At 38.8% G+C, this 25,832-nt stretch overlaps 1 protein-coding gene across 2 annotated transcripts in view; it reads right to left on the bottom strand.

Annotated features, from left to right (window-relative positions):
* The window catches only part of LOC145979518 (glycogen debranching enzyme), a 111,949-nt gene that overhangs the window by 34,739 nt on the left and 51,378 nt on the right, over positions 1-25,832 (bottom strand). For both annotated transcript variants that reach the window (XM_083112461.1, XM_083112462.1), the window contains exons 13-19: positions 24,646-24,798; positions 21,313-21,515; positions 13,748-13,951; positions 10,627-10,889; positions 7,269-7,358; positions 5,085-5,262; positions 3,020-3,198 (exon numbers count right to left, since the gene is read on the bottom strand). In XM_083112461.1, the coding sequence (XP_082968587.1) occupies positions 3,020-3,198; positions 5,085-5,262; positions 7,269-7,358; positions 10,627-10,889; positions 13,748-13,951; positions 21,313-21,515; positions 24,646-24,798 (1,270 nt within the window). The remainder of the gene's footprint in view (positions 1-3,019; positions 3,199-5,084; positions 5,263-7,268; positions 7,359-10,626; positions 10,890-13,747; positions 13,952-21,312; positions 21,516-24,645; positions 24,799-25,832) is intronic.

Here is a 25,832-nt window from a genome sequence, read left to right on the forward strand (position 1 = left end):
GCCTGATAAATATTTCAAATAATTTCCAATTGAGCATTAACAAGCTTTTAATAAAATTTGATGCAATACCTCTGTTCAAGTCATTCCATCATACCAGATACAGACGTCCTCTGTGGCTATAAAAATCACATGCTCATGTAGATGTTCAACACTTCTTCACCAGAGGGCAACACCTTCCGTGCTTAATTTGTTTCCATGGGAAAAAAAAACTGTCATACTTTTTGAATAGACATTGAGCCTTACACAAACAAGCCTATATTCCTTGAATAGGCAACATTTCAACACCCAATGACAGTATCTTTATCAAGCCATGTGTCCGATATTACTACAAGTAACAATGCTTATGCCAAAACAACATTTGAAAACTCTTCTTTTATGTACAACTTTTAATTGATGATGTTTGCAAGGAAGTAAACATTTTAAAAAGTGTAAATTATAAGAATCCCTAATATATCCCCCCTTCTTTTCTTCTTTTGAAATTTCTTCTCAAAAGTTCAATGAGCACATCTTGTATACACATACCAAAGACAGAATTAAAACAAATTCTTTCCAATAGCAAGTGCCACAAAGTAACTTCTTGGAGTGAAACAGGTGGTTTGCTGTGAATATGAATGATGCATTAATTCTACACTACTAATTATCTATTGCAGTCAATAGCGTAAGTATGCTTATGATATAGACACACTGTGTGTTCAGCAGCGTGCAAATTAACAGGGGAAGGGGGGTGCCAGGGATTTCACTCCCACAAAAAAAATGTTATCCCTGGCAAAATAAAATTATTTTTTTCCTTGCTGGCTATGTTTTTACCTCCCCTCAAAGAAAATGAAATTGAAAGAATATAGTATAATATTTCTTAACTATGTAACAAAGACAATTGAAAAATTATTCTTGTCCATTAATATCATCCAAGATTTCTGTACCGAAAAGTATGCAGCCTTGTGAATTAAGAAGGGACAGCATTCTGCAACTGACCAGCCTCACAGAGTAGACACAACAGCAGGCTGTTTTCCACTTAAGTTTCCACGGCAGTGCTCATATTTTACATGTATTAAAATGTTCACAAGAAACGTATAGGATACTAAGTTTGAACTTTGCAATAGAAATTTAGTCAAGTTTGTGGTGTTACTAGTTCAATAGCTCTTTTTGTAAAAGAGTTTGGATTTTCTTAGAATGTACGAGGGGAGAGTGAAAAGTTTTGAGCCTCACATAGAAGGAGTGATGCTAGGTAGTTAAAATTTTGGAGGATGTAAGGTTTGAGTTTTAGGACACACTGTGCGAACTTCTATTAAATTCACGTCGTCTATTTTTTTTGTCACGTTGAAAATGAATGAAGTGTCAGAGAAGAGAGTGGCCAACAGGGCCGTGATTCCGTACCTCTGTCGCCAAGGCCTCACTGCACAGGCTGCTTTGGTCGACCCCCATCCTGTAACGCTTAAGGGGGCATCTTGCACTACCTTGGGTAATACCTCACTTGATGGAAGACATAAAAGGCACTCGCTTGGTATATAACATATATTTATTTGTCTAAACATCTAACGGTAAATACTTATGTACTAACTCCAACTAACTGGCCATTTTGTGAGTTGATCTTATTCTAAAATAGAAAGAATTCCCAAGTGTCACCACTTAGGGTAGTCTAAGATAGCAGCAGCGAACAATGGAATGGCCTCTCGGCGTCTCTCGATGTGCCAAGACGACTCCTCCCAGTGCTTGTTCTAGGAGTATTTATTAAATTGACAACTTTGTCTCTATACCCAACCCAGCCGAGAGCTCACAACCTTGTGGCTATTTTCGCTGACTGTCCATTCTGGGGAGAGGTATGACCTTGCTGGCCATGACGTAGGCTTGTGGTCAGTAGACCTCTAAGCTTATCGCCAAGGTTATTCCCAGAATATTCACGGCCAAGGTTCTGGCCTTGTTGCCGCCAAGCCACCAAACTTCCTGTAGGTTGCCTTGTCAGGAACCTTGCTCTTGATAGTATAACAACAGCAGTGAGAAGGGGTTTTCGTTCACCAGATGTCTGTTGATGTGTGACAACTATTAAAAAACAATTTCAGACAACTAACAAGGTGGACACCTCAATAAGCTTAATAGTCAAATTTCGTACACTAGAATACAGACCATTAAGACAGAAAGCGACAAAAGAGAGCTAACAAATTCGAACCAAAGACCACCAAGAAAACACATGAGACAACATCGAACCAAGACTAAATGACCAATTGGTACGGTAACAGATCGTCCCTCCGCTGTAAAAGCAGAGAACCACAGGGAGGAGGGAAGGGCCTTGGCTGAATCACACATGTTGAGGATGAGACAATTGAGTGTGACACATGCCTTACTTCCTGGTCTACTTTCCTTATCTCCTTGTAGAGCCAATGCCCCATTATGTAACTTGCAGAAATGCTCATTACAATCCATCTTATTCCCCCAACCTGCCCCGTCAGATTGTCATCTTTTCCCTGCTATGAAGAATTCACTTCGAGGACGACACTTCCACACGGACGAAGGCGGCCATTCAGTGGTACGAGACTCAGGACAAATCATTCTACCAGATGACAGTAAACAAATTGCAGTACAGAATGCATAAGTTCACTGATCTGGTGGGTGATTATAGAGATTATGTGATTATGTAGAGAAATCATAATGAGAAACTGTAGCTCAAACACCCCTTTCCCGTGAGGCTCAAAACTTTTCTCTCCCCCCTCATAAATACACTAAGTGTTGCCAAATTACGCATGTTATCACAAGCTTTAATGACCTAGGTTAGAACGAATGCTCTAAGGTACTTGGCAATAATTTAGTGTAATGACTACTAACACACAAATTTGAATATCCAAAAAAAACTACCTCCCAAAATAAAATCACAAATATGTCGCTGAGTGGGCACCACCTCCCCCTCCCATTCCAAACCATAAAGCTTAATTCACACAGCAGTGTTCGGGCTGGTTTGAAAAGAGTTTAAACCTTGAAGTTCACCAAGGCCTTTATTCTTCCAAAACATGATTTTCTAATGCCTTACCTGCAGACAGAGTCACACATGCCTGCTCCTGCTCGCCCCTCTCGTTGGTTCTCGTCGGTGGCAATGGTGGTGTCATGTTCGGTGACAACTGAGGGAGTGGTGCAGATCTAATGACCGCTCCACACTGAACGGAGCCAAGGGCAAGTCCCTTCAGGAATGTTGATCCTTTCTTCACAAAACTGTAAAGGTGTCAGAATGTGAATAAAATGAAGGATTATGTTCCATCTTATACTGTTAACTAACTCTCTAAAATACCTATTTACATACTTACCATGTGCAATTTTATCCAATACGCAGTTTTCCAAAATATCATAGGTGTGGGTGTGCAAAGAAAAAAAAATGAGGTCTTGTACCTTTTTAATAGCATATTTTGCAACACAATCATTTGGCTCTTTAACTGCACTGATGTTTGTAAAGGAATATAAATTCACTAAATGACAGTGTTGAAAATTTCTGAATATATGTAGTAGAAAAAATCAAATTGCATAGAAATTACACACACACACAAAATGTTCATAAATGTTACAAACAAATACATCAAAATACACGTCATCTATAACAAGAGACGTCTGTCAAAAGGTACAATGTTCTTAAACCCATCAATAACTTCATTTACATCAATAGACGAAGCTTTTTCCTGTTCCACAAATAGCAAGAGCAGGGCTTCCAATCTTTCCTGCTTCCGAGTTGCTCTTAATTTAGTTTTAACTTGGGTAAGCTTGGAGAAAGCTCTCTCTCACGTGCAGCTTGTGACAGGTATAGAAGAAAGGCGCTGTAGTACAGAGTAGAATGCAGTAAATATCTTCTTTCTCCAATGACATCAAAAAATCGAAAAACTATAGACACCCGTTTCATCAGCAATAATGCACACGTTTGTACCAAGTAATGACATTTTCAACTTCTTACAAACTGCCACTTATTTTCTCTCTTATTGAAATATGTGTATTTAATTCTCTTTGATAAAGCAGCCCATTAGGGTGTGCCTCGGCACACCCGGCACACCCCGTAGCTATGCCTATGATTGGCTGGTTGTCCAGATATTATTAGAATATTTAAATCAAGACTACTTAGGTGGGCAGGCCATGTGGCACAAGTGGAAGAGGAAAGAAGAGTTTACAGGATTCTTGTTGGGAAACCTGATGGACCTGAAACATAGACCTGTAGGAAGGCCAAGACGAAGGTGGAGGGATAGTGTTGAGATGGACCTAAAGGAAATCGGTAAGGATGGAAAATATTGGATTATCTTGCCCAGTATAGGGACAGATGGAAGGCTTGTGTTGCTGCAGCCATAAACCTTCAGGTTTAAGAAGGCTAGAGAGTTAGTTATTGGCGGTTGATTTATTTTACTTTGCTGTCACTTTTGGTTAATCGCAAAGATGAGAACGAATGGTGATAGATGAAGGGACAGTTGCAAATATATACACACAACATGAGCACCACAGAGGATTGTCATGGTTGCAGGTCCAGGCATCAGAGCCTCGTTAGTCTGCAAAATGCAGTCCAGGGTGTACTATGTGGAAGAGAGGTTGACATTTGGGTGCCTCTTGGGTCACCCCTTACAACCAATCACATCTTATTGTAAATGAAATAAAATAAATTAGCACTAACAACAACAGTGAACATTAAGTATGAACAGAAGTGTTCAATCCAAATTCTATCAAATTAGAAGTGTTTTTGACACTTCTAAAAACATTTACATGTGATTTAAAACTTTAGAACATGATGTTTTAAACATGACAATCCTGGTTAGAAGCATTTAAACTGCCAATTTTAAAAAAAATAAGGTATTATTTACAAGTACTGTAAAATACACTCAATATTAAATAGCTGCACCAAGGTAAATGTCAAAACATCACTACAAGGAAAGATGGTGCTTACTTGATCATAATAACAATCCAAGTATTGTACACAATTAAGAATTACCATAGCCATACTGTCAAATGATAACAAGAGTATAAAAAATTCTACTGAAATCCTGCCTACATGCAAAAGACTGCCTAACAACTGCTGCTGATATTGGCATATTGCAATATTTATAAAGTACATAACTAAAAATTTTACTCACTCTGACATAAGGTTCCATGTTTGGTTCAGGAGGGAAAGGTACACTCCGGTGATGACAGCATCAAAGTAGCTTGGCACAAGATATCTCGGAATGTCTTTCAGTGGTTGCAAACTCTTATCCAACCACAAGCCCAGTTCCAAAGTGCCTGGATCCTGCTTCAGCCTATTTGACACATACTCTAGAGAGCGAAACATTTAAGAAATTATTCTTGAAGCTTTTGTGGCAGCAATTAATAAAATAATAGAGAGATTGTTTCAAAATACTAGTCAGGTCATTTCGGAAAATGACCTCCCAAGATTTTGTTAAGCTAGCATCACTGATCTTCATGGACATAACGGCCTGAAGATGAGAGTGACATTAGATCTCAAAATTATTGGGGGGCTCTGATCACTGAAATAAATTAATGAATGACTCACTCCCTCCCTTTGTTAAGTTTTGGCCTCAAGTGTTCGGAATCTCGTTAAAGCCTCAAAAATATTAAAATTTTTATTTACAGTTCGAATGCACAATGTCAATTGTTCGCGGATGAATATGTCACAAGTTTCGTCAACCATAATAGGAAAATATTCCCGACTTTTAATATCTGCTACCACGGAGCGCAAAACAGATCCCCAGTGGTGGCAATTGGGTGCCAAAACTTGGGGGGCAAGGTGCAAAAACTTGGGGGGGGGGGCAAGGATAGTTTACTTTCTCCTAGTAGATAAGGTTTAGCATGGTGTGGGGGCAAAAGTGGCAGTTGCCCCCCACGTCCCCCCCCAATCGCTGCCACTGGATCTCCCTAATATATTAATGATCTCGTTCTGAATGTCATGTGAGAGCCATTTGTAGCCCGAACGTCCCATCCACTCTCCTAGTTCATGCACATCTTCTTTTGAAACTCTTTTTAGTAAAAACGTTAACAATACTCATAATTATATACTTATTATATAGTAATAAGTCATGTGTTTTGCTGTCTCTGGTCATAGCCCCCCCCCCCCCCCCAAGTTGATGGTTTAGCAGTCTCAGCCCCCGAAAGTTGATAGTCTAGAACATTTCAAATGTGTTTTTAAAGTTAAGTTCATGTGGCACAATTCAGAGTAAACTTTACAAGAGAAGCAAAATAATAAATTAGATCCTTTTAAGCAAAATTATTTGGAGGGCTCTGCCCACAATTCGTTAACATTAAGGGAGGCTCGAGGCATCCCCTCCCCCCCACCAAGCCCCATGGAGTTGGCACCTATGGCTTGGAAGGATATCCAGAATCAACTTCAGTCATTGAATATAAGTTACATTACCTCTTGCAAGCTCAGAGACATATCTGAATCTCTCATCAGTTTCAGTTCCACTCTTTGTATCTCAATTGTATTATAAAATTAATGCAAAATGTTTATTAAATCATTCTAAGAGAAATGCTCACTTTAAATATAGCCATGTGCAAATATAAAATAAAAATGACTGGATCACATTTTGAGAAACACATACAAAAAATATATATAATTCATTGTAATAAAATTTGCTGAATGTGTATATTGCTGCCTGATTTGTACAAGGTGGCGCAAAAGTCATCACCTGATTTTCTTAGCCTATAGCTTGGGTTTTAAATTAAACAAATAGTTTTTTTTTGTGTTAAACTTTTATTGATACTTGTAAGTTTTATGTTCTCAATTTTTAAAGATAACATCCAATAAATGACCACCATTCGAATTGATGCAAATTTGGGCTCTTTTTATTGCATTGGTGCTGTTGGAAAGAATCTGCGGGGACATGTTTTCAATTTCATGCTGAATATTGTCCTTTAGTTGCTGTAACATCTCTGGCTTATTCACATAAACCAATGACTTCAAATATCCCAAAATGAAAAAATCTGGCTGGCCATGGCAAATCACCAAAACTGGATATTACTCTGCCCGGAAAAGTGTTACCCAGAAGAGCTAATGTTTCACGGGCTGTATGTGGGGTATACTTATTAATTTTCGCACACAATACATTTTGTGAGTATCTTCTATTTAACTGACAAAACACTACTGATATAAACAACAAGATGTCAAAATAAAGGTCAGTTCAAATAGAATTATGACTTTAGCGCCACCTGTTATATTAAATTATACTATGATGAGAATCTTTCTATGATTGGGTTGAGAAACAACTAAGTTTGATCATTTTAACTAAATTACATTAGCATCATAGTATTCAATTCGCTCTTACCGATCATCCAATTTCCTTGTCGTAGATTGTTGCACATAGGGTGTCCAAGATCATTGTTGGGTCGTATTACACTTAGAAGAGACATAAAACCTGAAAAAAAAGGGCTGTTTTTAATTCCTTATCAGAGATCATATAAAACAGGATTAACTTGATTAGATACATGAAAAATATATGAACACAAGCATGCTGCAACTAAAGTACTCGTGATATAAATCAAAACTATGTTTTGCTGTAATTAGAACTGAAAAATGATTGTTATTAATATTAAAATAAAAATATATAAATAACTTACGTGAGTGCGTAGGAATATTTCAGAACGACGTTTCGGAAGTCTGTACTACTTCCTTCATCAGGTAATAAAATAAAAAAACAACTTTAGGTGCCAAACATGGTACCGCGTTGTTAAATCATAAGTTGAGGATTCAGGTTGAGGATAGAAAAGGTAAAAAATTATGGTGACAACATAAAAACTCCGATGAAAGTCTTCGCTGGATAGGAGCGCTCGAATTTACATTTTACATTTACATTTTTTTTTTTGCATTATACAGGGTGGTCCAAAAGTGTGGAAACACCTGAATAAAAATTGAATGGCATGATATTTCCAAAAACTAACATTGCAGGTTTGTAATAGGGGTGGGGGAAAATGTTATAGGGCATATGACGATGACGGCCGCCATCTTGAAATCCGCCATCTTGAATGCAACTTTAAAAGTTCAAATGGAAACCATTCGTTGCAGGTGACGTAACACAGCATGGGTCTCATGCAGGCAGAATGCATTGAGATTGTGTTGATCTCAGGCAAACGAAGCACGAGGGTGATTGCAGACGATTTTAATCACAGTCACCCATATAGGGTCCCCATCCATTATGGTACCGTCAGTAAAGTGCTTGCAAAATTTCGTGAAACCGGGACTGTGGCTGACAAACCAAAATCACGATGGCGCCCCTCATTACGGAAATTGTGTTCGTAATTAACACGTTCCACAGTTAAAGCCAGTCTTGATACCCATTCGTGCAAAACCCTGCATAAAGTGTCTGCAGTAATGCTGGCACATGCGTCAATGATGCGTTGCTTAAGGTGAACAATATCTCGAATTTTCTCGGAGTAAACGATCGCCTTGACATGTCCCCACAGGTAGAAATCCAGCGGAGTGAGGTCTGGGGAACGTGGTGGCCACTCCACAGCACCTTGTCGTCCAATCCAAGTGTTGGGAAACAGCACATCCAGGTACTGACGAACACAATTTCCGTAATGAGGGACGCCATCGTGATTTTGGTTTGTCAGCCACAGTCCCGGTTACACGAAATTTTGCAAGCACTTTACTGACTTTACCACGGTCACCTATATGGGTGACGGTGGTTAAAATCGTCTGCAATCACCCTCGTGCTTCGTTCGCCTGAGATCAACACGATCTCAATGCGTTCTGCCTGCATGAGACCCATGCTGTGTTACGTCACCTGCAATGAATGGTTTCCATTTGAACTTTTAAAGTTGCATTCAAGATGGCGGCCATCATCGTCATATGCCCTATAACATTTTCCCCCACCCCTATTACGAACCTGGAATGTTAGTTTTTGGAAATATCATGCCATTCAATTTTTATTCAGGTGTTTCCACACTTTTGGACTACCCTGTACATTCAATCTTGGCAGTTGCAATATAGCAAAATGTTATAAAGTTTTCCACAATTTTGCACTTTCCTGCACTAAGTTTTTTCAGTTTGGTCCCCTGAAAAACATAATATCGAGGTTCCACTGTATAAAAGTTTTTCATTGAACTACACAATAGCAATCAATTCAAGTTTTGCTTTAAAATATTCACGATCAGAAGAGAGAATCGTTCAATCACAAAATCCAGGTCTCCCCACAATGCTGTTGCAAAAATAAGGAAAATTATCCATTTTGCGTAATTTCAAAGATATAAAGACTCCACGAAAGTGTTGTGCGACACATTTGCAGGCTCCACAACTCCATAAAATTATCAGTTAGTATCATTATTTGTATTTTTGTTATTTTCCATTATTAGATAAGTGATGAAATGACCCCCACAAAGAAGAGTGCCCAGTTTGGGAACTTCGGTGGAGAGAACAAAAGAAATTTTTAAAAAATACAATTCTTCACCAACCTGTGGTAAGCTTAAATTCCGTACATGAATTGTGAGGAGTCACTAAAACTGAAACTTAGCAATGAAATAATACACTGATTCATGCAGAAAACTATCTTATTTATATTTGGGAAATGAGTAGATGTACATATATTTGGTAAATAAAAAAGCAAACTTTCGGTACAAAAACAAACGCAATTTTGGGTTCAAAAGCGGTAAATAAAATAAAATTTCGGTATTATAGCAGTGAAAAAACTGATCAGAAGCAGTATATAAAATGACATTTTGGTTTTAAAATTGTGAACATAATCCTAAATTTGGTAACACTGTTAAACCTTACTTCCATGTTAATAAAACATTAAAATACTGACCAAGGCAGAATTTATTGTATAGAAAATATATACACTAAATAGGTAACGTTTCCACCCTCTAACAGAGACAAATATTCACACTAGAATGAATATCCACTAGTGAATTCACTAGTGTGAATATTCGTCTGAAGAAGAACCTGTTAGAGGGTGGAAACTTTACCTTTTTAGTGTATATATATTCTATACAATAAATTCTGCCTTGGTCAGTATTTTAATGTTTTATTTTCCTAAATTTGATTAAAAACTGCACTTATTTCACAGACTTATTTTCCTAAATTTGATTAAAAACTGCACTAAATTTCACAGACTTATTTTCCTAAATTTGATTAAAAACTGCACTTATTTCACAAAATGAACATATCCCTTTTAATAGCACATTTATGTAGTTACCAGAGTATTAAGTTTATTCCTGTATTCTCGAATATTTACAGCAGAATTAAGGAATTTTCCATGAATTGCATAACTCTCAGGATAACTCAAACTTCATAAAGTGTCGCGTCTGTAAATAAACTCTAAATTTCGTGTTTAAGCGTCTATTTCGCAAAATTTCGTGACAAAACAGGGTAGGAAAATGCACCTCACACCTTTCAGAAACATGAAAAATTAACCTTACAATGTGTTATTTCACATTTCGTGTTTTTGTCAAAAACGAAATATGCATGACCCTAGAAATGAGACACGTTGTAGTAAATATGCACAGAGGACCTTAGTACTCAGTACTATTAATTTTGGTACTAAGGTCCAAAATTAATAGTACTGAGTACTAAGGTACTGTATATTTAAAACTATCTTAGTTACAAATATTATTCAGTGGCAACACTGCAACTATTATTCTAACTAGGCACACAGTCCAACTTAAATAGACATCCTAGTGTGTGCTTACCTTGAAGTCCGCAATACACCATTGGTCCGAAACTAGGTATATTGTAAGTCCCGCCACCTCTGCCTTCATCTTTCTCCTCTTCGTCACATCTATACAGGGCCCTGTTTAGGTCCGCAAGAGTCAACCTTGATATGATGCACTCCAGCTCGCTATTTGCCAGGGTCATGAATGATTGCTGCCACGGTGAGGATTTCAATGTGAACTGGGAAACGAGCTGTCTTAATTTTGCAACAGCTGGCTTCACGTTTCCATGTAAAGATACCCTGTGAAAGAAGCATTCCGTATGATAATTAATATACATGGAAGAAAATTGAAAATAGCTGATACATTATATTTACTAGGAATAGGCGAGATTGATCCATAATCAGCCTGCATCTTCTGATGTACCAGTGTACCATAGTAAAATTGTCAAGTTTACAAATCTGTTTTTTAAAAAAGCTTTAAATTAGTGCTATGGCTGAGCCATTATACTGATCGCAACTACAACTGGTGCTTTCTTTTCCCCAATCATTTTCGGGGGGGGGGGGGTCCAATGGGTGTCAACAAACTCAGTTGCGAAATAAAAGCTGAAGGGATCACCTCGCTCTCCCGAAGCAACGTTGCAAAGCGTGCTTCTGTTTTTGCCAGTTTTCTTTATATGACTGTGTATCCTCCTGCATTCCGACCTGTTTGTGGTCCTTCCGGAAACTTCATCGGTCAGGACCACGTGTGCAGTTGTACCATTAACCCCTGCTGATTTCTCGTGTTGACCCGAGAAGACACTTTCCAGCTTTACAGTACGTTTGGCAACATGTGGTGTATCCGACGCTCATTTGTTTTGTCCCGCGAACAAAGTTCGGTACCTTGTGACTCGAAAATGACCAATCTCAGTTGAAAAAAATTCAACTGAAAACTGATTCGCTATTTCCTAGCCGCCAGTTGGAGTTTCGTTCAGTATACCATCTTCAATCAATACCAAAGTTTGAAAATCGTAACAATTAAAAGTTATTCAAAACACTGATCATTATTAATATGGAAGTCCACTAAAATTATACATATTAATTAACAAAACTTTACTTTAAAACATTCAAAGAATTAAAAGAAAAATACTAAAATCTAAATGCCATGGCACAACAGCCATTTGAGGGTCAAGGCTTGCCAAGCAGTTTTTCAATGGGTCAGTGAGTTGAGTCCCATTACTTCTGTTTCGTGGCTTTCGAGACAGGAGCCTGCTACTTCCTCTTTTCAAGTAGCTCCCCAATCGTCCTCGCAATGCTGGGTCAACACGGAGTTTTTCCATCTTTCATTCTTTCTATCTTTTTCTTTTAAACTTACATTGGGAATTACACCCAGGACCATTTGCACTGAAGGCAAGAGTGCCAACATTTCACTACGCAAGAGCCCTATGTAAAGAATTATATCAAAATAGACGTTGTTTAATCACAAAATCCATTTTCCATGTAAAACTGTTGCAAAATGATTGAAAACTTAGAACTTTGCATACTTTCCAGGATAATTTGACTCGACAAGAGTGCTGCATGATATTTTTAAGGAAACCCGTAAAATACACAAATGCCAGAGAAGTACTGACCAGTTTCGGTGAATAAATTCCAACAGGTATTTTTTCTATTAATTATCAATAATTCTCTGATTGTTAGTGATATGGTCCTATATTAGCATGCAATGTTAATGGCATGGAGTAGTTGGTTAGCACACCATATTTGTAGTAAAGCTCCTAGTTCATAGATTCGATCCTCACCACCAGCAAGAACAAAATTTCTTCACCTGAAGTTGAGAGAAGATGTGCTCTTTCGAAACGTAGCATTAGAATAAGTATAGTTTAAAGCACTAGACAATGGATAATGTGCATTGGTAACAAACAATCGTAATGTAATCCACAGGTACGCCACTCGCTTAGCATAAACCCCCCTGAGAGGTGCATTGGGATACTAAACCTGACAGAGAAATGACACGAGAGATTACATTTTACCAGTAGCGTGCGGTGACCATTTAGATAACTGAAGCACTGAACATATAATTTTGAAATAAACAATAGTACATCAAGGGGCAGGCTTGCCTTGATAAAAACACCGCATGCCACTGCTTTGCGGCATTTTAGTCTTTCACGGGGTCCACAAAAATGCCTTTCGATACTTGCGGGGAGTCTAATTATCCCAGGAGATATGCAAAATTTGAATTTTTACCGAAGCTTCGGTAGCCTGCCTTCAATGCACACCACTGCATTTTACCAATACCTTATGACAGAGAATGGCAGACTTCATGAGACAGAGGTAGAGCTTACCTAGTCTCGGCACAAAGACGTAGTACCATTTATAGACTTTCTTCTCTCTCCAATTACTCCATCCAAAAAACCCCGTCTCTCATAGTCTCCATTGTTTTATTCTCCCCTATCGTCATACATTCACCTCAGTCACGGAAGCTATCGGACATTTACCTAACAAATGACTGAGTGATCATCTACCAGATTGCAAGTTTTCATATGTATTCTTACAGATCCTCTACGCAATACTGGCCTCCCTCATGGGACAGTGGTAGCGTCGTTGCCTTGTAATCAAGGGGTCCCAGGTTCGATACCCGGTGGAGGCACAAGTGGTTTGGATCCCACTTTAAACTGTAGGTCCAGTCCCGATTAGCCTTACTGTGCATAAAGTGGCATTAAAATGGGAACTCTACGCAATATTGATACTAAAGCATTTGATTAATTGATCTGCAATTGTTTTTAGGGTGTAATAGAAAAATTAAAAACCATGGATTTAAGAACTTCATAATTACCACTAAGCCCACAACTTAATATTCTACTTAAACTACTGAAATAATTTAAATTCAATGAAATATTGGAGAACAAAAAAATAATTAAAAAATTTAATGGGAATAAATGACAAAATAACAAATACTCACATTGGTATTCGCTTAACCCTAATAGGTCTACTATTCTGTAGTTTTTTAAAATCTTTTTACAAATAAAAAGTTAAGAAATCTTAAATTATGCGATTCATTCTTAAAAGAAAACCCATTCATTTAACTATACCATAAAGAGGTAGAGTTAAATGAATACAAATATCCAAGTGATCACAAAATCAGTACTGAATTAGAGCACCATCTTGAATTTAACACCACCTACCTTACAGCCACGACAGTTCCTGGTTGCAAGTTGGTGAAGTCCACCTGCGTGATGACGGAATCTCCTGAGTCCCCTAGTTCTACAACTTCGGACTCGTACAGTTGAAGATGCTCCCGAACTTCCACCTCGTAGCTGTCCAGTCCATTGATATACTTTGAGTTCTTCACAAAATTTTGTGGACGATTATATCTGGGACCTCCTGGTCTGAAAAAAAAATGCACGTGTCAACACTTACAGTTTATTGATTGATTTGGTTTATTTTGCTTTACGCTAATCATGAAGATGAGGATGAGTGATGATATAAAGTTGATGAAGGGACGCTCACAATCAATGCTCAGGCAAGTATTTAAATGCGGGACTCCTGGTGTTGTAGGCAGCCAGAGTTTGGTGTTGATCACATCAGCTCCAAAATGGCCAAAATTGAGAAAGTGCCTTCATGGCACAATGCTATATGCATGGGGAACTTTACCTTACCGGTGATGTATAAGTTACTTATCATCATCTTGTTGTTGGCTGTATATATCCCCAATCTCATAGTGCACAGATTATCCCCTTACCTAAAACCTATGCAATTATTAAAAGTTTATAGATAATCTTACGGAAATAAAACCTACATGCTGTAAAAAGCCTATACATAACAAATACACAAAATATGAGGGATTAAGCACACAAGTGGCATAAGTCCATTCAGTTTTGAGAAAAATAACTTAGCACTATTGTAACGCAACTCCCATGCTGCATTTGGGATCGAACCAAGAACCTCTAGATTGAATTGGGTGATGTAGTTATTTCTCATTCATCTCTCAGATGGTTATCACTCGCTTGGCCTAAATGTGATAAATGCAAGAGGTTACATTTTAAGGAATGGCGATAGAAATTAACTTAGGTTAGATATGGGTTTTATACTCTCCATGACTGAACCGATATGGATTGGTTTAGAAAAGGATATTACTTGCCTTACAAAGAGATGAAGATTGTTCCTACACTTGTCCTCTCAAATGTCACTGTCTGACCTCTCTGTCAGACATCGATTCAATCACACACCATCGTCCAATAATCGTTCTCCACTTTGCTTCTCTCTCACAATCCGTAGACCTTACTCTCTCTCCTATTCTCGCCAACTGATCACAACTCCTGACAATTCCAACACTCCTTCCATACCCATCTCCCAAGTCACTCACCTAACGTTTGCCTAATTGCTTATTCTGCATTCCTCTGCTTCCTGCTATGCTAAGACTTTATACTTCTTACCCAATACCTTGGGTACGATATGCTATGTTTAGCTACACAGTGGTGTTTGTGAGCAAGAATTTGAAACTTAGGAGATACTTACTTCTAGCAATGAAATATTGATACTTTGCAGTTCAGTTATACATGTAGCTCCATTGCCCACGAAATGCTCCGAGCCCCTCATACACAATCCGACAATTAAGTAATGAGACTGACTTTTATATTGTGAAAAGGAAACAAAATAATTGAACATTGCATGTTTATTACTCAAAGTACATCCTTCCTGCAACAATATAGCAATTGGCATGGTTGGCCAACAATCGATACGACATCTGCAAATCTTTAAGTGGTATGACGAAGATTGGGCGTCGTAACCTGTTGGATGGTCCTGTGTTCATCAAAAGTGCATAATTTCAGCAGCAGCTTCAGTTTTGGGAATGGGAAATAATCACAGGGAGATAAATCTGAAGAGTAGAGAGGAAGATGCAACACACTCACTTGTTTTTGGACTAGGAATACCCAGACAAACACAGCTTCCTGGCACCGTGCATTATCGTGAAGCAGGAATCAACTGCCCGCCTCAGGAAACTGAGCTCTGAGAGGGTCAGTTCTCTTTCATAATAATTCAGATCACTACGATAGTAACAGCCAATTACAGTTTCATCCTCTGGAACAAATACATTATGAATAATGCCTTTGCTGTCGTAAAAACCACAATATTGTCTTCACCTTTGATTTTTCGAGCTGCATTTTCTTCCCTCTTGGTAAATTTAGCAACTTCTATCCTGCAATTTGTCGGTTCTTACAAGAGTGAAAATGCTCTGTTTTGTCCTCCAGAACAATAGAATTCAAGAAATGTTTATTCCCGCAAGCAGTTTTCAGAATGTCTTTCATGAAACTTGATGTTCATTCACTGCTCCATAGCTATTATGTCACGACACCCTTGCACCACCTTCACGACATGGCGGCATAATTCCCAGCATGCCCATCGCAAGTTCATGGGGTGTTGCCAGGTTGTGGATTATGGACCACACTACATCATGAAAGCGTTACTTCACAGATAGAATGCCCACGTGGGACAGTACAAAATCAGTCTCATTTCTTAATTGTCGAGCTGTGTATAATAAAAGCAGGCAGTTGTTTTAAGTGTTGATCATCTTAATTTCACAACTTTACAATGGTTTTCGGGAGCTATATTTCTAGATTTTGAGGTTGGTTTGATCAGTTTGGCTATCTACTTATCTTCAATAACCACAAGAAGCAAAGGAACCTAAAAATATACATCCCAAGCTACTCTATGCAGCCACACACCTCCCACATGCGATGTGTGGTGTTCCCAGATTATCAGCGAGTGTTCCGAAGAAGACTCTCTTGTCTCTAGAGGAATTTTCAGTCTAAATTTAAACGGTAGTGGAGGAACACTGGCAGAATTACACACTCAAGGATGAAAATCAGATGCAGTTCATTGAAATGACAAATTTATTGGCCATTAGGACAAGTACGTGGGTCGTTCAATATATAAGTTTCCGTATGCTGTAAAAAATTTTAATTTTAAGATACATTACAAAACTATACATACATGTATAGGAGGATCCTACCTCACTTCTCCACATAATCCCCATAGAGATTCAGGCATTTGTCCCACCGTTGCACCAATTTGTCCATGCCCTTTGCAAGAAAATCAGGGCTCTGGCTATTGAGCACTATTCACTATTCCGCTTCACTTCTTCATCTGTTTCGAAACGATAACCTTGCGATTCAGACTTAACACTGGAAAAAGATAGAAATCACTCGGTGCTAAATCAAGGCTGTATGGAGGGTGGGACAGCCGTTCCCACCCCAATTCTTCAATTTTGTGTTGTGTTTGCACTGCTGAGTGGGGGTGAGCGTTATCGTCAAGAAGAATGACACCAGCTGACAAGAGACCTGGTCGCTTATGTCGAATTGAGTTTTTCAGTTTATCCAATGTTTGACAATAACGGTCAGCATTAATTGTTCTTCCTCGTTCCAAAAAGTCCATAAGCAGAATGCCGTTAGCATCCATGCTTCTGAACTCCTTATGACGCGAGCCCACGTTTTCCGAACAAGCATTTACTTTTCGCTCTTGAGCGCATGTGCCTTCACGTCTGATAACAAATCGATTCTTGTTCCTTGTAGACGAAGGATGGCGCTTGTCAACCATGTGCTTCTTTTTAATAGCATTGCTTTATACAATATTTTATAGCACAGGGAAACTTATATATTGAACATCCCTAGTATCTTGAAATAGCACAGGCAAAACAAACATGTATACTTTCACACACACAGCATTTAGATAAGATGACATATTCTACTTACAATTTCCAGATCTCATCCTAGGCATGAACACCTAACACGTTTTACCTGATGTGGGCCCTTTGTTATGCACTTGCACACTTTCACATGATGATGGCTCATTTTTTGGGGGAAAGCAGAATTTACGGGCACAAATACACAAGATCCTAAGCTTCCCGGAGACTCTACAGACTATTGGTGGTACTGATGATGTTGGATGCTTGATCCACCCTTAGATTGAGGTGGATCCCATTCACTATGCATCGTATTGTTCAGCCTACACAGCGACGTAGGCAAACGCGAAAAGTTCGGGGAATGAAAAGTCCGCATTTTCCGATTTTACCCCTTTTTCACATGCCAGAGTCCCGATTCCTGACTTAGATAACTTTTCTCACTGTTATCTATCCTGTAAGCCCACACTAGGCCTTTGAGGGACTCTATATCACTATTACGGTAGTTCCATGTGATATCCGGGCCATTGTGCTCACTCGTATTGTTTTAACATAGCACGTTTCTTGGTCACGACCTTCACTGGTCAAAAGTTGGTACAGAATAGAGTCCAAGATGGCTTCCTACACACATAATAAAGGAAGTTTGCCATTTGGTGGATTGACGTCATGGTCTGCAACGGTTCCAATTGGCTGACTCAAGTTATGGGTAGCTTGTATCAAGCAGTTCCCAGTCTGGCCACCAGGTGACAGACTAGCATGGAGTTTTTCAGCTCTCTATTGTTTTTATTCCAAAAAACATGGATATTTGGGGTTTCTTAAGCACAGTTATGCTAACTGGGGTAAATAAATAGTATTTTCAGGAAAAGGGGGTTATTCTGAACCTAGACAAATGTTCTCTTGAAAATACATAAGTAAATAAAAATTTTGTCTGATAAACAAAATATAGCACATGGTGTTTATGTATGCAAAATGGCTTTGGGATGTTGATAATAACTTATTTTGTTATGGATTGCAGCATTAACTTGATTTTAGGCTGTTTTACTAGGGTTTTCAGGCATTAATCTTAATTTCCGCTAATAATGATACTAAACAAAATGGCTTCCCATGCCATTTTGGCATGGTAGCGCTGAGCCTTGCACTTGAATGGAGTAGTGTGGTGTTTTGCTTGTATTTGGGAATGTATTGCCAATCCTCGATTGGTCATAACTTCACAGAACAAACACGGGAGATCAAAACTACTTGATAAACTTGCGTGGGTAAAATATCTATGACCACCCATTATTTAATGGTTCTGCAACTTTTGGCTGTACACAATGATGAGGATGAGTGATGATTAAATAAAATCGATGAAGGAACACTCACAAAAAACACCCATGTCAGAGATTGTACTCGAACTTAAGGTACTCTGCCACCAAGCTGTCATGGCCAACTTTGAAGTTTAAGTCCACTTCATGCTTAGATAGGCTATTGTGACCGGATATACAGTATAAAGCCAAAACCGAACCACAGTGGAGTGTGGCTCCACTAGGTATTGAAGTCAGGATCCCTTGATTACAATGCAAGAATGATACCACTAGCAGATTGGTTCTTGCAATAGTTATACTCTGTGGTAGGGCAAGGGGGAGACCAAGATGTCTGTGGAAGACCAGACAAAATGGCGAGGCTTGACTTCTATGCCAACCCAGCCAGGGGCAGGAAACTGCGAAGGATGATGATACTCAGGGGTAGAAAAACTTACAATAATTCAATCCCTGGACCTTTTCTGTCAGGAGCCAGCCATTTTTTGTCAAATACAGTCTAAGAAAGATATGAATCCAACTAATACAAAGCAACATATTTTGAAATATGATCATAAGACATTTTATTTATTAATAAATACAAGATTGTATTAACTCCTTCCCTGTGTTCGGCATAATATTACGCCCTTGGTCGCTATAGATTATTCTGTGTTGGGCGTAATATTACGCTCGCGAACATCTCTGACTGAAGTAACCTGTGTTGAACGGAATGATACTTCTTTTGTTGGTGAAACATATGTTTTGCTATTGAAGAAACAACCTTTTTTAGTCACGATTTTCAGTGCCGACAAAAAGAAGAAGTAGTTCAGAGGAAAGTAAACTGTTTTTGTGTTATGCTCACAAAGTGCAAACGTGAGTTTGTTTGCGTGTCGCGTTTAGTCAGTTGCTTTATGTACAATTTTTTTGGTGTTGCGTTATATTAACTGTTGGTGATTTATTTTTGGTTTTTGAGTTTGTGAGTTTCTAATAGTATTGTCAAACAGGATTGCGAAATATTTTTTCCCCTCATCCATTATACCTATTGAAGATATTGCAATGAAACTTGGCGGACACATTACGTATAGACCGTAGTATTTTTCAAGGTAGATTATAATCGGGTACCTATATCCAGGGCAGGTCCAGAGGGCCCCAAAGTTACCAAAAGGGATTTTTCGGAGGGAAATTTCCTGAATTATCCCCAATTTCCCTTTCCTCATACTTCATGTACACATGTCCGTGGTACCATTTGAAAGTCTGTTCTATGCTGAAGAGAAAGACGTATGAACCATGATACTCGGATGAATTGTGCTGAAGCAGTAGCTACTTAAAAATATTACTACGCAAACACAGAAAAAAAAATACACAGAACGGGAAACCATTTTGTCAGAAAATTTCACAGGGAAGGGGTTAAAATCAATTAATTCTTGTACCGGAGTGCCCCTCCTAAAGAAGTAACAGCATTCATAACTATAGTATACATTCTAATACATAGTTGACGCTATCATATCACTGCAGGTTTCAATATTCAGCTAGGAACACTGCAAAGTTTTATAATGCCACGTTCATTATTTCGATTTAATGCCACATGTGATACAGAAAGCTTATAAAGATTAAAAAACACATACTGTACTAGTCATTAAAAACAAAAGTAATATAAATTTTCATAGGTAAACTCTAAACATAAAAAAATATAGAATTGAATTTGAAAATTTTTAGGTGCCATTGCAATTGGGTGCCCTGTATTTTTCTACCCATGGTTATACCCAACTGATATACAGAAATTACTAGATCAGTATAAGATTTAGACATACGTACAGGGTCTGTTTTGAAAGTATCCGAACTTATTTATTTGCAAACAATTTATTGATGACAATTACAACTGCTGTCAATATTCTTCAATGTAGGCACCTTCAGCCTCAATACAGCGAGTATAGCGACTTTTCCACTGTTCACAGGAGTCCTGGAAGTCCTTGACTGAAACCCTCTTTAATGCTGCGGTCGTGGCAGCTTGAGCCTCTTCAATTGATGCAAAATGCTTCCCCTTGAGCACCCTTTTGACCTTGGGAAACAAAAAGAAGACGGCCGGTGCCAAGTCCGAGCTGTAAGGGGGATGAGGCAGCATTGCCATGCGTATGTTGGCCAAAAGCTCACTTGCCAACAGCGCTGTGTGAGCCAGCGCATTGTCGTGGTGAAGCACCCACCTGTCAGCGATGTCAGACCGGACGCGCTGGACCCTCTGTCGGAGACGCTGAAGCACTGTTTTGTAGTAAGCTGCATTCACGGTGGTCCCAGCAGGTACAAAGTCTTTGTGCACGACCCCCTTCACATCGAAAAAGACAAGGAGCAAGCATTGTCTTCACCTTTGATTTTGACATCCGGGCCTTCTTTTGACGAGGGGACGCAGGGGGGGGGGGGGTGCCATTCTGAACTTTGTCTCTTGCTTTCGGGGTCATACTTGCCTCCTGTAGCATGGTTAAAGTCTCCGTAAAGTTATTTTTCAATTTAACACAAAATTTCACAGTGTTCCAAAGTGTGCTCCATTTTCACCAACTGCATATTCTCGACGCAATGTTTTTTCCGTCTACACAACACTAGTGATTGCACCTCAACCACTGCTCGCAGGCAACTGAGCAAAGCCTTGTTTTGAAGGTTAAGGTCCCCACTGCCACCTAGCGCAGCTTACCCGAACCCTCAACAGACTCTCGCGCCGCGCTGCAGACAATTCGGATACTTTCAGAATGGACCCTGTATTACAGTAACTTTTTTAAAACAAAATTCAAAGATTCAAACATACCTGCACAATTTGCTGATCAGCCTTGCCTCCAGGATAACTTCCTCCACTGTACCCTCTACCCTGAGAGGGGTAACATGGGCTCTGTGAAAATAGGACTCTGGTGGATGGAAGGCCGTGTACGAAACAAGAACAACCGACTGGTGTGTAGCTGGGCAGTGGCGAGTTATTGCAACAATATCTTTGTCTACTTGATCCACGAAAACCTGAAAGGAGACATTTATACAATGCAAAACTATGATTTAGAATCATAAATATCAGTGTCATTCTTAAAAAGTTTGGATAATGAATATTACTATTAAAGTAGTTTTTAATCTTGCAGCAAAGTTTCATGGTTAATAGTAACATATACTGTATTATTTTGCAATGATTAAGATGAGCCAATACCATTTTGAACTGATGCCAATACTTTAAGAAACAGATACCCATTGATACCAATGCCAACCCTAACAAACAGATGCCCATTGATACCGATGCCAACTCAAACAGATGCCCATTGATACCGATGCCAACTCAAACAGATGCTTACTGATACCGATGCCAATACTCTAACAAACAGATGCCCACTGATACCGATGCCAATACTCTAACAAACAGATGCCCACTGATACAGATGCCAATACTCCAACAAACAGATGCCCACTGATACAGATGCCAATACTCCAACAAACAGATGCCCACTGATACAGATGCCAATACTCCAACAAACAGATGCCCACTGATACAGGTGCCAATACTCCAACAAACAGATGCCCACTGATACAGATGCCAATACTCCAACAAACAGATGCCCACTGATACAGGTGCCAATACTCCAACAAACAGATGCCCACTGATACAGGTGCCAATACTCCAACAAACAGATGCCCACTGATACAGGTGCCAATACTCCAACAAACAGATGCCCACTGATACAGGTGCCAATACTCCAACAAACAGATGCCCACTGATACAGGTGCCAATACTCTAACAAACAGATGCCCACTGATACAGATGCCAATACTCTAACAAACAGATGCCCACTGATACAGATGCCAATACTCCAACAAACAGATGCCCACTGATACAGATGCCAATACTCCAACAAACAGATGCCCACTGATACAGATGCCAATACTCCAACAAACAGATGCCCACTGATACAGATGCCAATACTCCAACAAACAGATGCCCACTGATACAGATGCCAATACTCCAACAAACAGATGCCCACTGATACAGGTGCCAATACTCTAACAAACAGATGCCCACTGATACAGATGCCAATACTCCAACAAACAGATGCCCACTGATACAGGTGCCAATATTCTAACAAACAGATGCCCACTGATACAGGTGCCAATACTCTAACAAACAGATGCCCACTGATACAGGTGCCAATACTCTAACAAACAGATGCCCACTGATGCAGATGCCAAGATGCCCACTGATGCAGATGCCAATACTCTAACAAACAGATGGCCACTGATACAGGTTCCAATACTCTAACAAACAGATGCCCACTGATACAGATGCCAATACTCCAACAAACAGATGCCCACTGATACAGGTGCCAATATTCTAACAAACAGATGCCCACTGATACAGGTGCCAATACTCTAACAAACAGATGCCCACTGATACAGGTGCCAATACTCTAACAAACAGATGCCCACTGATGCAGATGCCAAGATGCCCACTGATGCAGATGCCAATACTCTAACAAACAGATGCCCACTGATACAGGTGCCAATACTCTAACAAACAGATGCCCACTGATGCAGATGCCAATACTCTAACAAACAGATGCCCACTGATACAGGTGCCAATACTCTAACAAACAGATGCACACTGATACCGGTGCCAATACTCTAACAAACAGATGCCCACTGATACAGATGCCAAATTAGGGATGGGGCAAATTGAGGGGTCTAGTGAGAGAGGCAGTTATGCCACAAATGTTGAAAATTTTATTTTTTGCCATTTTGAGTCTTCTCCTATCATCTGTCATCTATCATGTGAACTACAACCATGTGGCATAGCTCCCGCTTGTTCTGCAGCAGATTTTCTGAGTTCTTGAATACGTCCTCATCAGCATTTTGAGTGAGAGAAGGAGCTATGCCACTTACTTATGGTGTCTGCAATAGGAGTGGCAGAGGTTGTGTTGCAGTAACCGGTGCAAGATTTAATATCAGCCCTCAAGTTAAAAGATCTCATGGCAATAATGCCTTATATTCCTCCAGCTTTTCATGGTTTACCAAAAACTAAAATCCACAGAAACAATGGACAGTGAAGATCCTCCAGACGACATATGAAGTTGTCTTTATGTATATCATATGAAACCCTGTGAACATGATTTACACTCAGGCAAAAGTACTTAAGCCTTGTTCAAAATATTTAATGTGCTAGATTGATTTTTTCACATGGGTATACTACAACAATATACCATACATGTTCATAATAAATGGTATTTATATTGAAATTCATATTTTTCCTTTTGAATAATTTACCTAACAATATGTTCAGCAAAAAAAAATTACCTTTTGTTACACAAATTATGACAACACAATGCTTTAGAAAACTCAATTTATTTCCATTTCTTGTTAAATTGGCATAGCTCCCTCTCTCACTAGACCCCTCAATTAATCTGTACTCTATCAGCATCGTCCGATAGAAATATATTTGTGTATCGGTAATATTACCAATAATTTTACCAATCCAATATATCTATAAATATCTTAGAATTTAGTGCAATATTATGCCAGTTTGTTATAACTTTTATGGATATGAACATGTAATCTCCATTCCATATTTTTTAAAGTAACTGCCTAAATGTGCAGGTTCTCTTGCATCGTGAAATCTTTGTTCATCGGGTAATAAACATTTATTAAGGTCGTCAATGAACCATTTGGAATTTTATATCTGATCGGTAGAATATTGGTTATCAGTAAATTGTATATCAGTACTTTATCGGTATGACCAAAATTTCATATCAGTCCATCCCTATTCAAAATATTCAAGAATTACATCAGAATATCAAATATCTGTTATGTAATCACAAGATACAGTTTTTCACACAATCTTGTAAAATAAATGGAAAACTTAATTTTGCATAACTTTCAGGATAATTAGACTTTGCAAAAGCTATCACATGGTATTTTTAATTTTTATGGATCTGTAGAAAACCAAAATGGTAGAAAGTATCTGGCAGTATCGATAAATAAAATTCAAAAGATACTTTCAGATACCAATACGACTGTCTTCTGTCAGCCTTCAAATCCCTACCTCAAATAAAAATTAAACCACCAAATAACTCAACTTAAAATGATACTAATTACCAATTGTATCTCAACTCACCTGGCTGTAACCAGACATTCCCAATTCAAAGTGGAGTCTATTTAGAGCTTTTTTCGCTGCAATAATACCGGATTTCAAGCTCGCATACTGAGGAGAGACTGTGGGTTTTTCGGACCATTCTGTATATTGTCGTGTTTCATCCACAACATGAATCTGAAATGAAAAAAACAAACTAAAATTAGACATTTCTAAAGAAGACACTTTCTGAATAGTGCTCAAATATTAAGTTATTGAAAAATTATTATTTAATTGCCTTAAAGCTTCAAATATTCACAGGACAAACTAGTTTACATCCATAAGGCAAAGGATATTAAAATTCACTTCCTATTGGGCAAGGGCTAATGCACGTATATTGGTGAATTCTGTTTATCAATAAAATCAGATATTTTACCCAATCCGATGCATCCATAATAATTTGTAATTTAGTGACAGTTCTGTCATTTGTTTTTTAGGTTTATTTTACTTCAATTTTCTGCCACTTTTGGCTAATTGCAAACAAGATATGATGAAGTTTATGAAGGGCACTCGCAAAGAACATCCATGCACATGCTGTGATTCGAACCCATGACCTGTGTAACAGTGTGCTGTGCTAACCACTCAGCCACGGAGGTTGGCTCATTTTGTCATTTTTATTCATACAAACATACAATTCTAGTGCCCTGGATTTGTAGAGTAAATATCTAAATATGCAGTTCTTTAAAAAGAAAACTCTGTCTCTCATCAAATACCGTTAGCTTAACTCATGCTTGAAACCACAGGCAAAAGAGCCTGCGCAGACCTGCAACTCCTGTGCATCATACTCCTGCTGGAGGGGAGGGGCAGAATGGAGCAGGCTTCCTTATTGCCAGGGTTGAACCAATTGAGGGGGAGGTGCACGGAGACTTTTGGCTGAATGTTCTTTTAATTGTGGTCGTATGATCACATTATTTAACATAGCATTCACTCACTCTCAGAGTTTACCATGCAGAGTCCTTACGCAAGGTGCTCATAAGAAACTAGCGCCTGAACTCTCCTGTATTCTCACGAGGAGTTGTAACTGCATAATTATACATATGATAAAACCGGCTCGCTCCCACCCTTATGACACAAAGGATCATTATTCGAGCTGTTGGGGAAACACCCAACCTACAATACCCAGTAAGTAGCAAAACGCAACCATGACAAGAGCACTGACAAACATGTAAATT

The sequence above is a fragment of the Lepisma saccharinum genome, chromosome 26 (assembly GCF_977018435.1).
Source record: "Lepisma saccharinum chromosome 26, izLepSacc3.1, whole genome shotgun sequence".
NCBI classification, from domain to species: Eukaryota; Metazoa; Arthropoda; class Insecta; order Zygentoma; family Lepismatidae; genus Lepisma; species Lepisma saccharinum.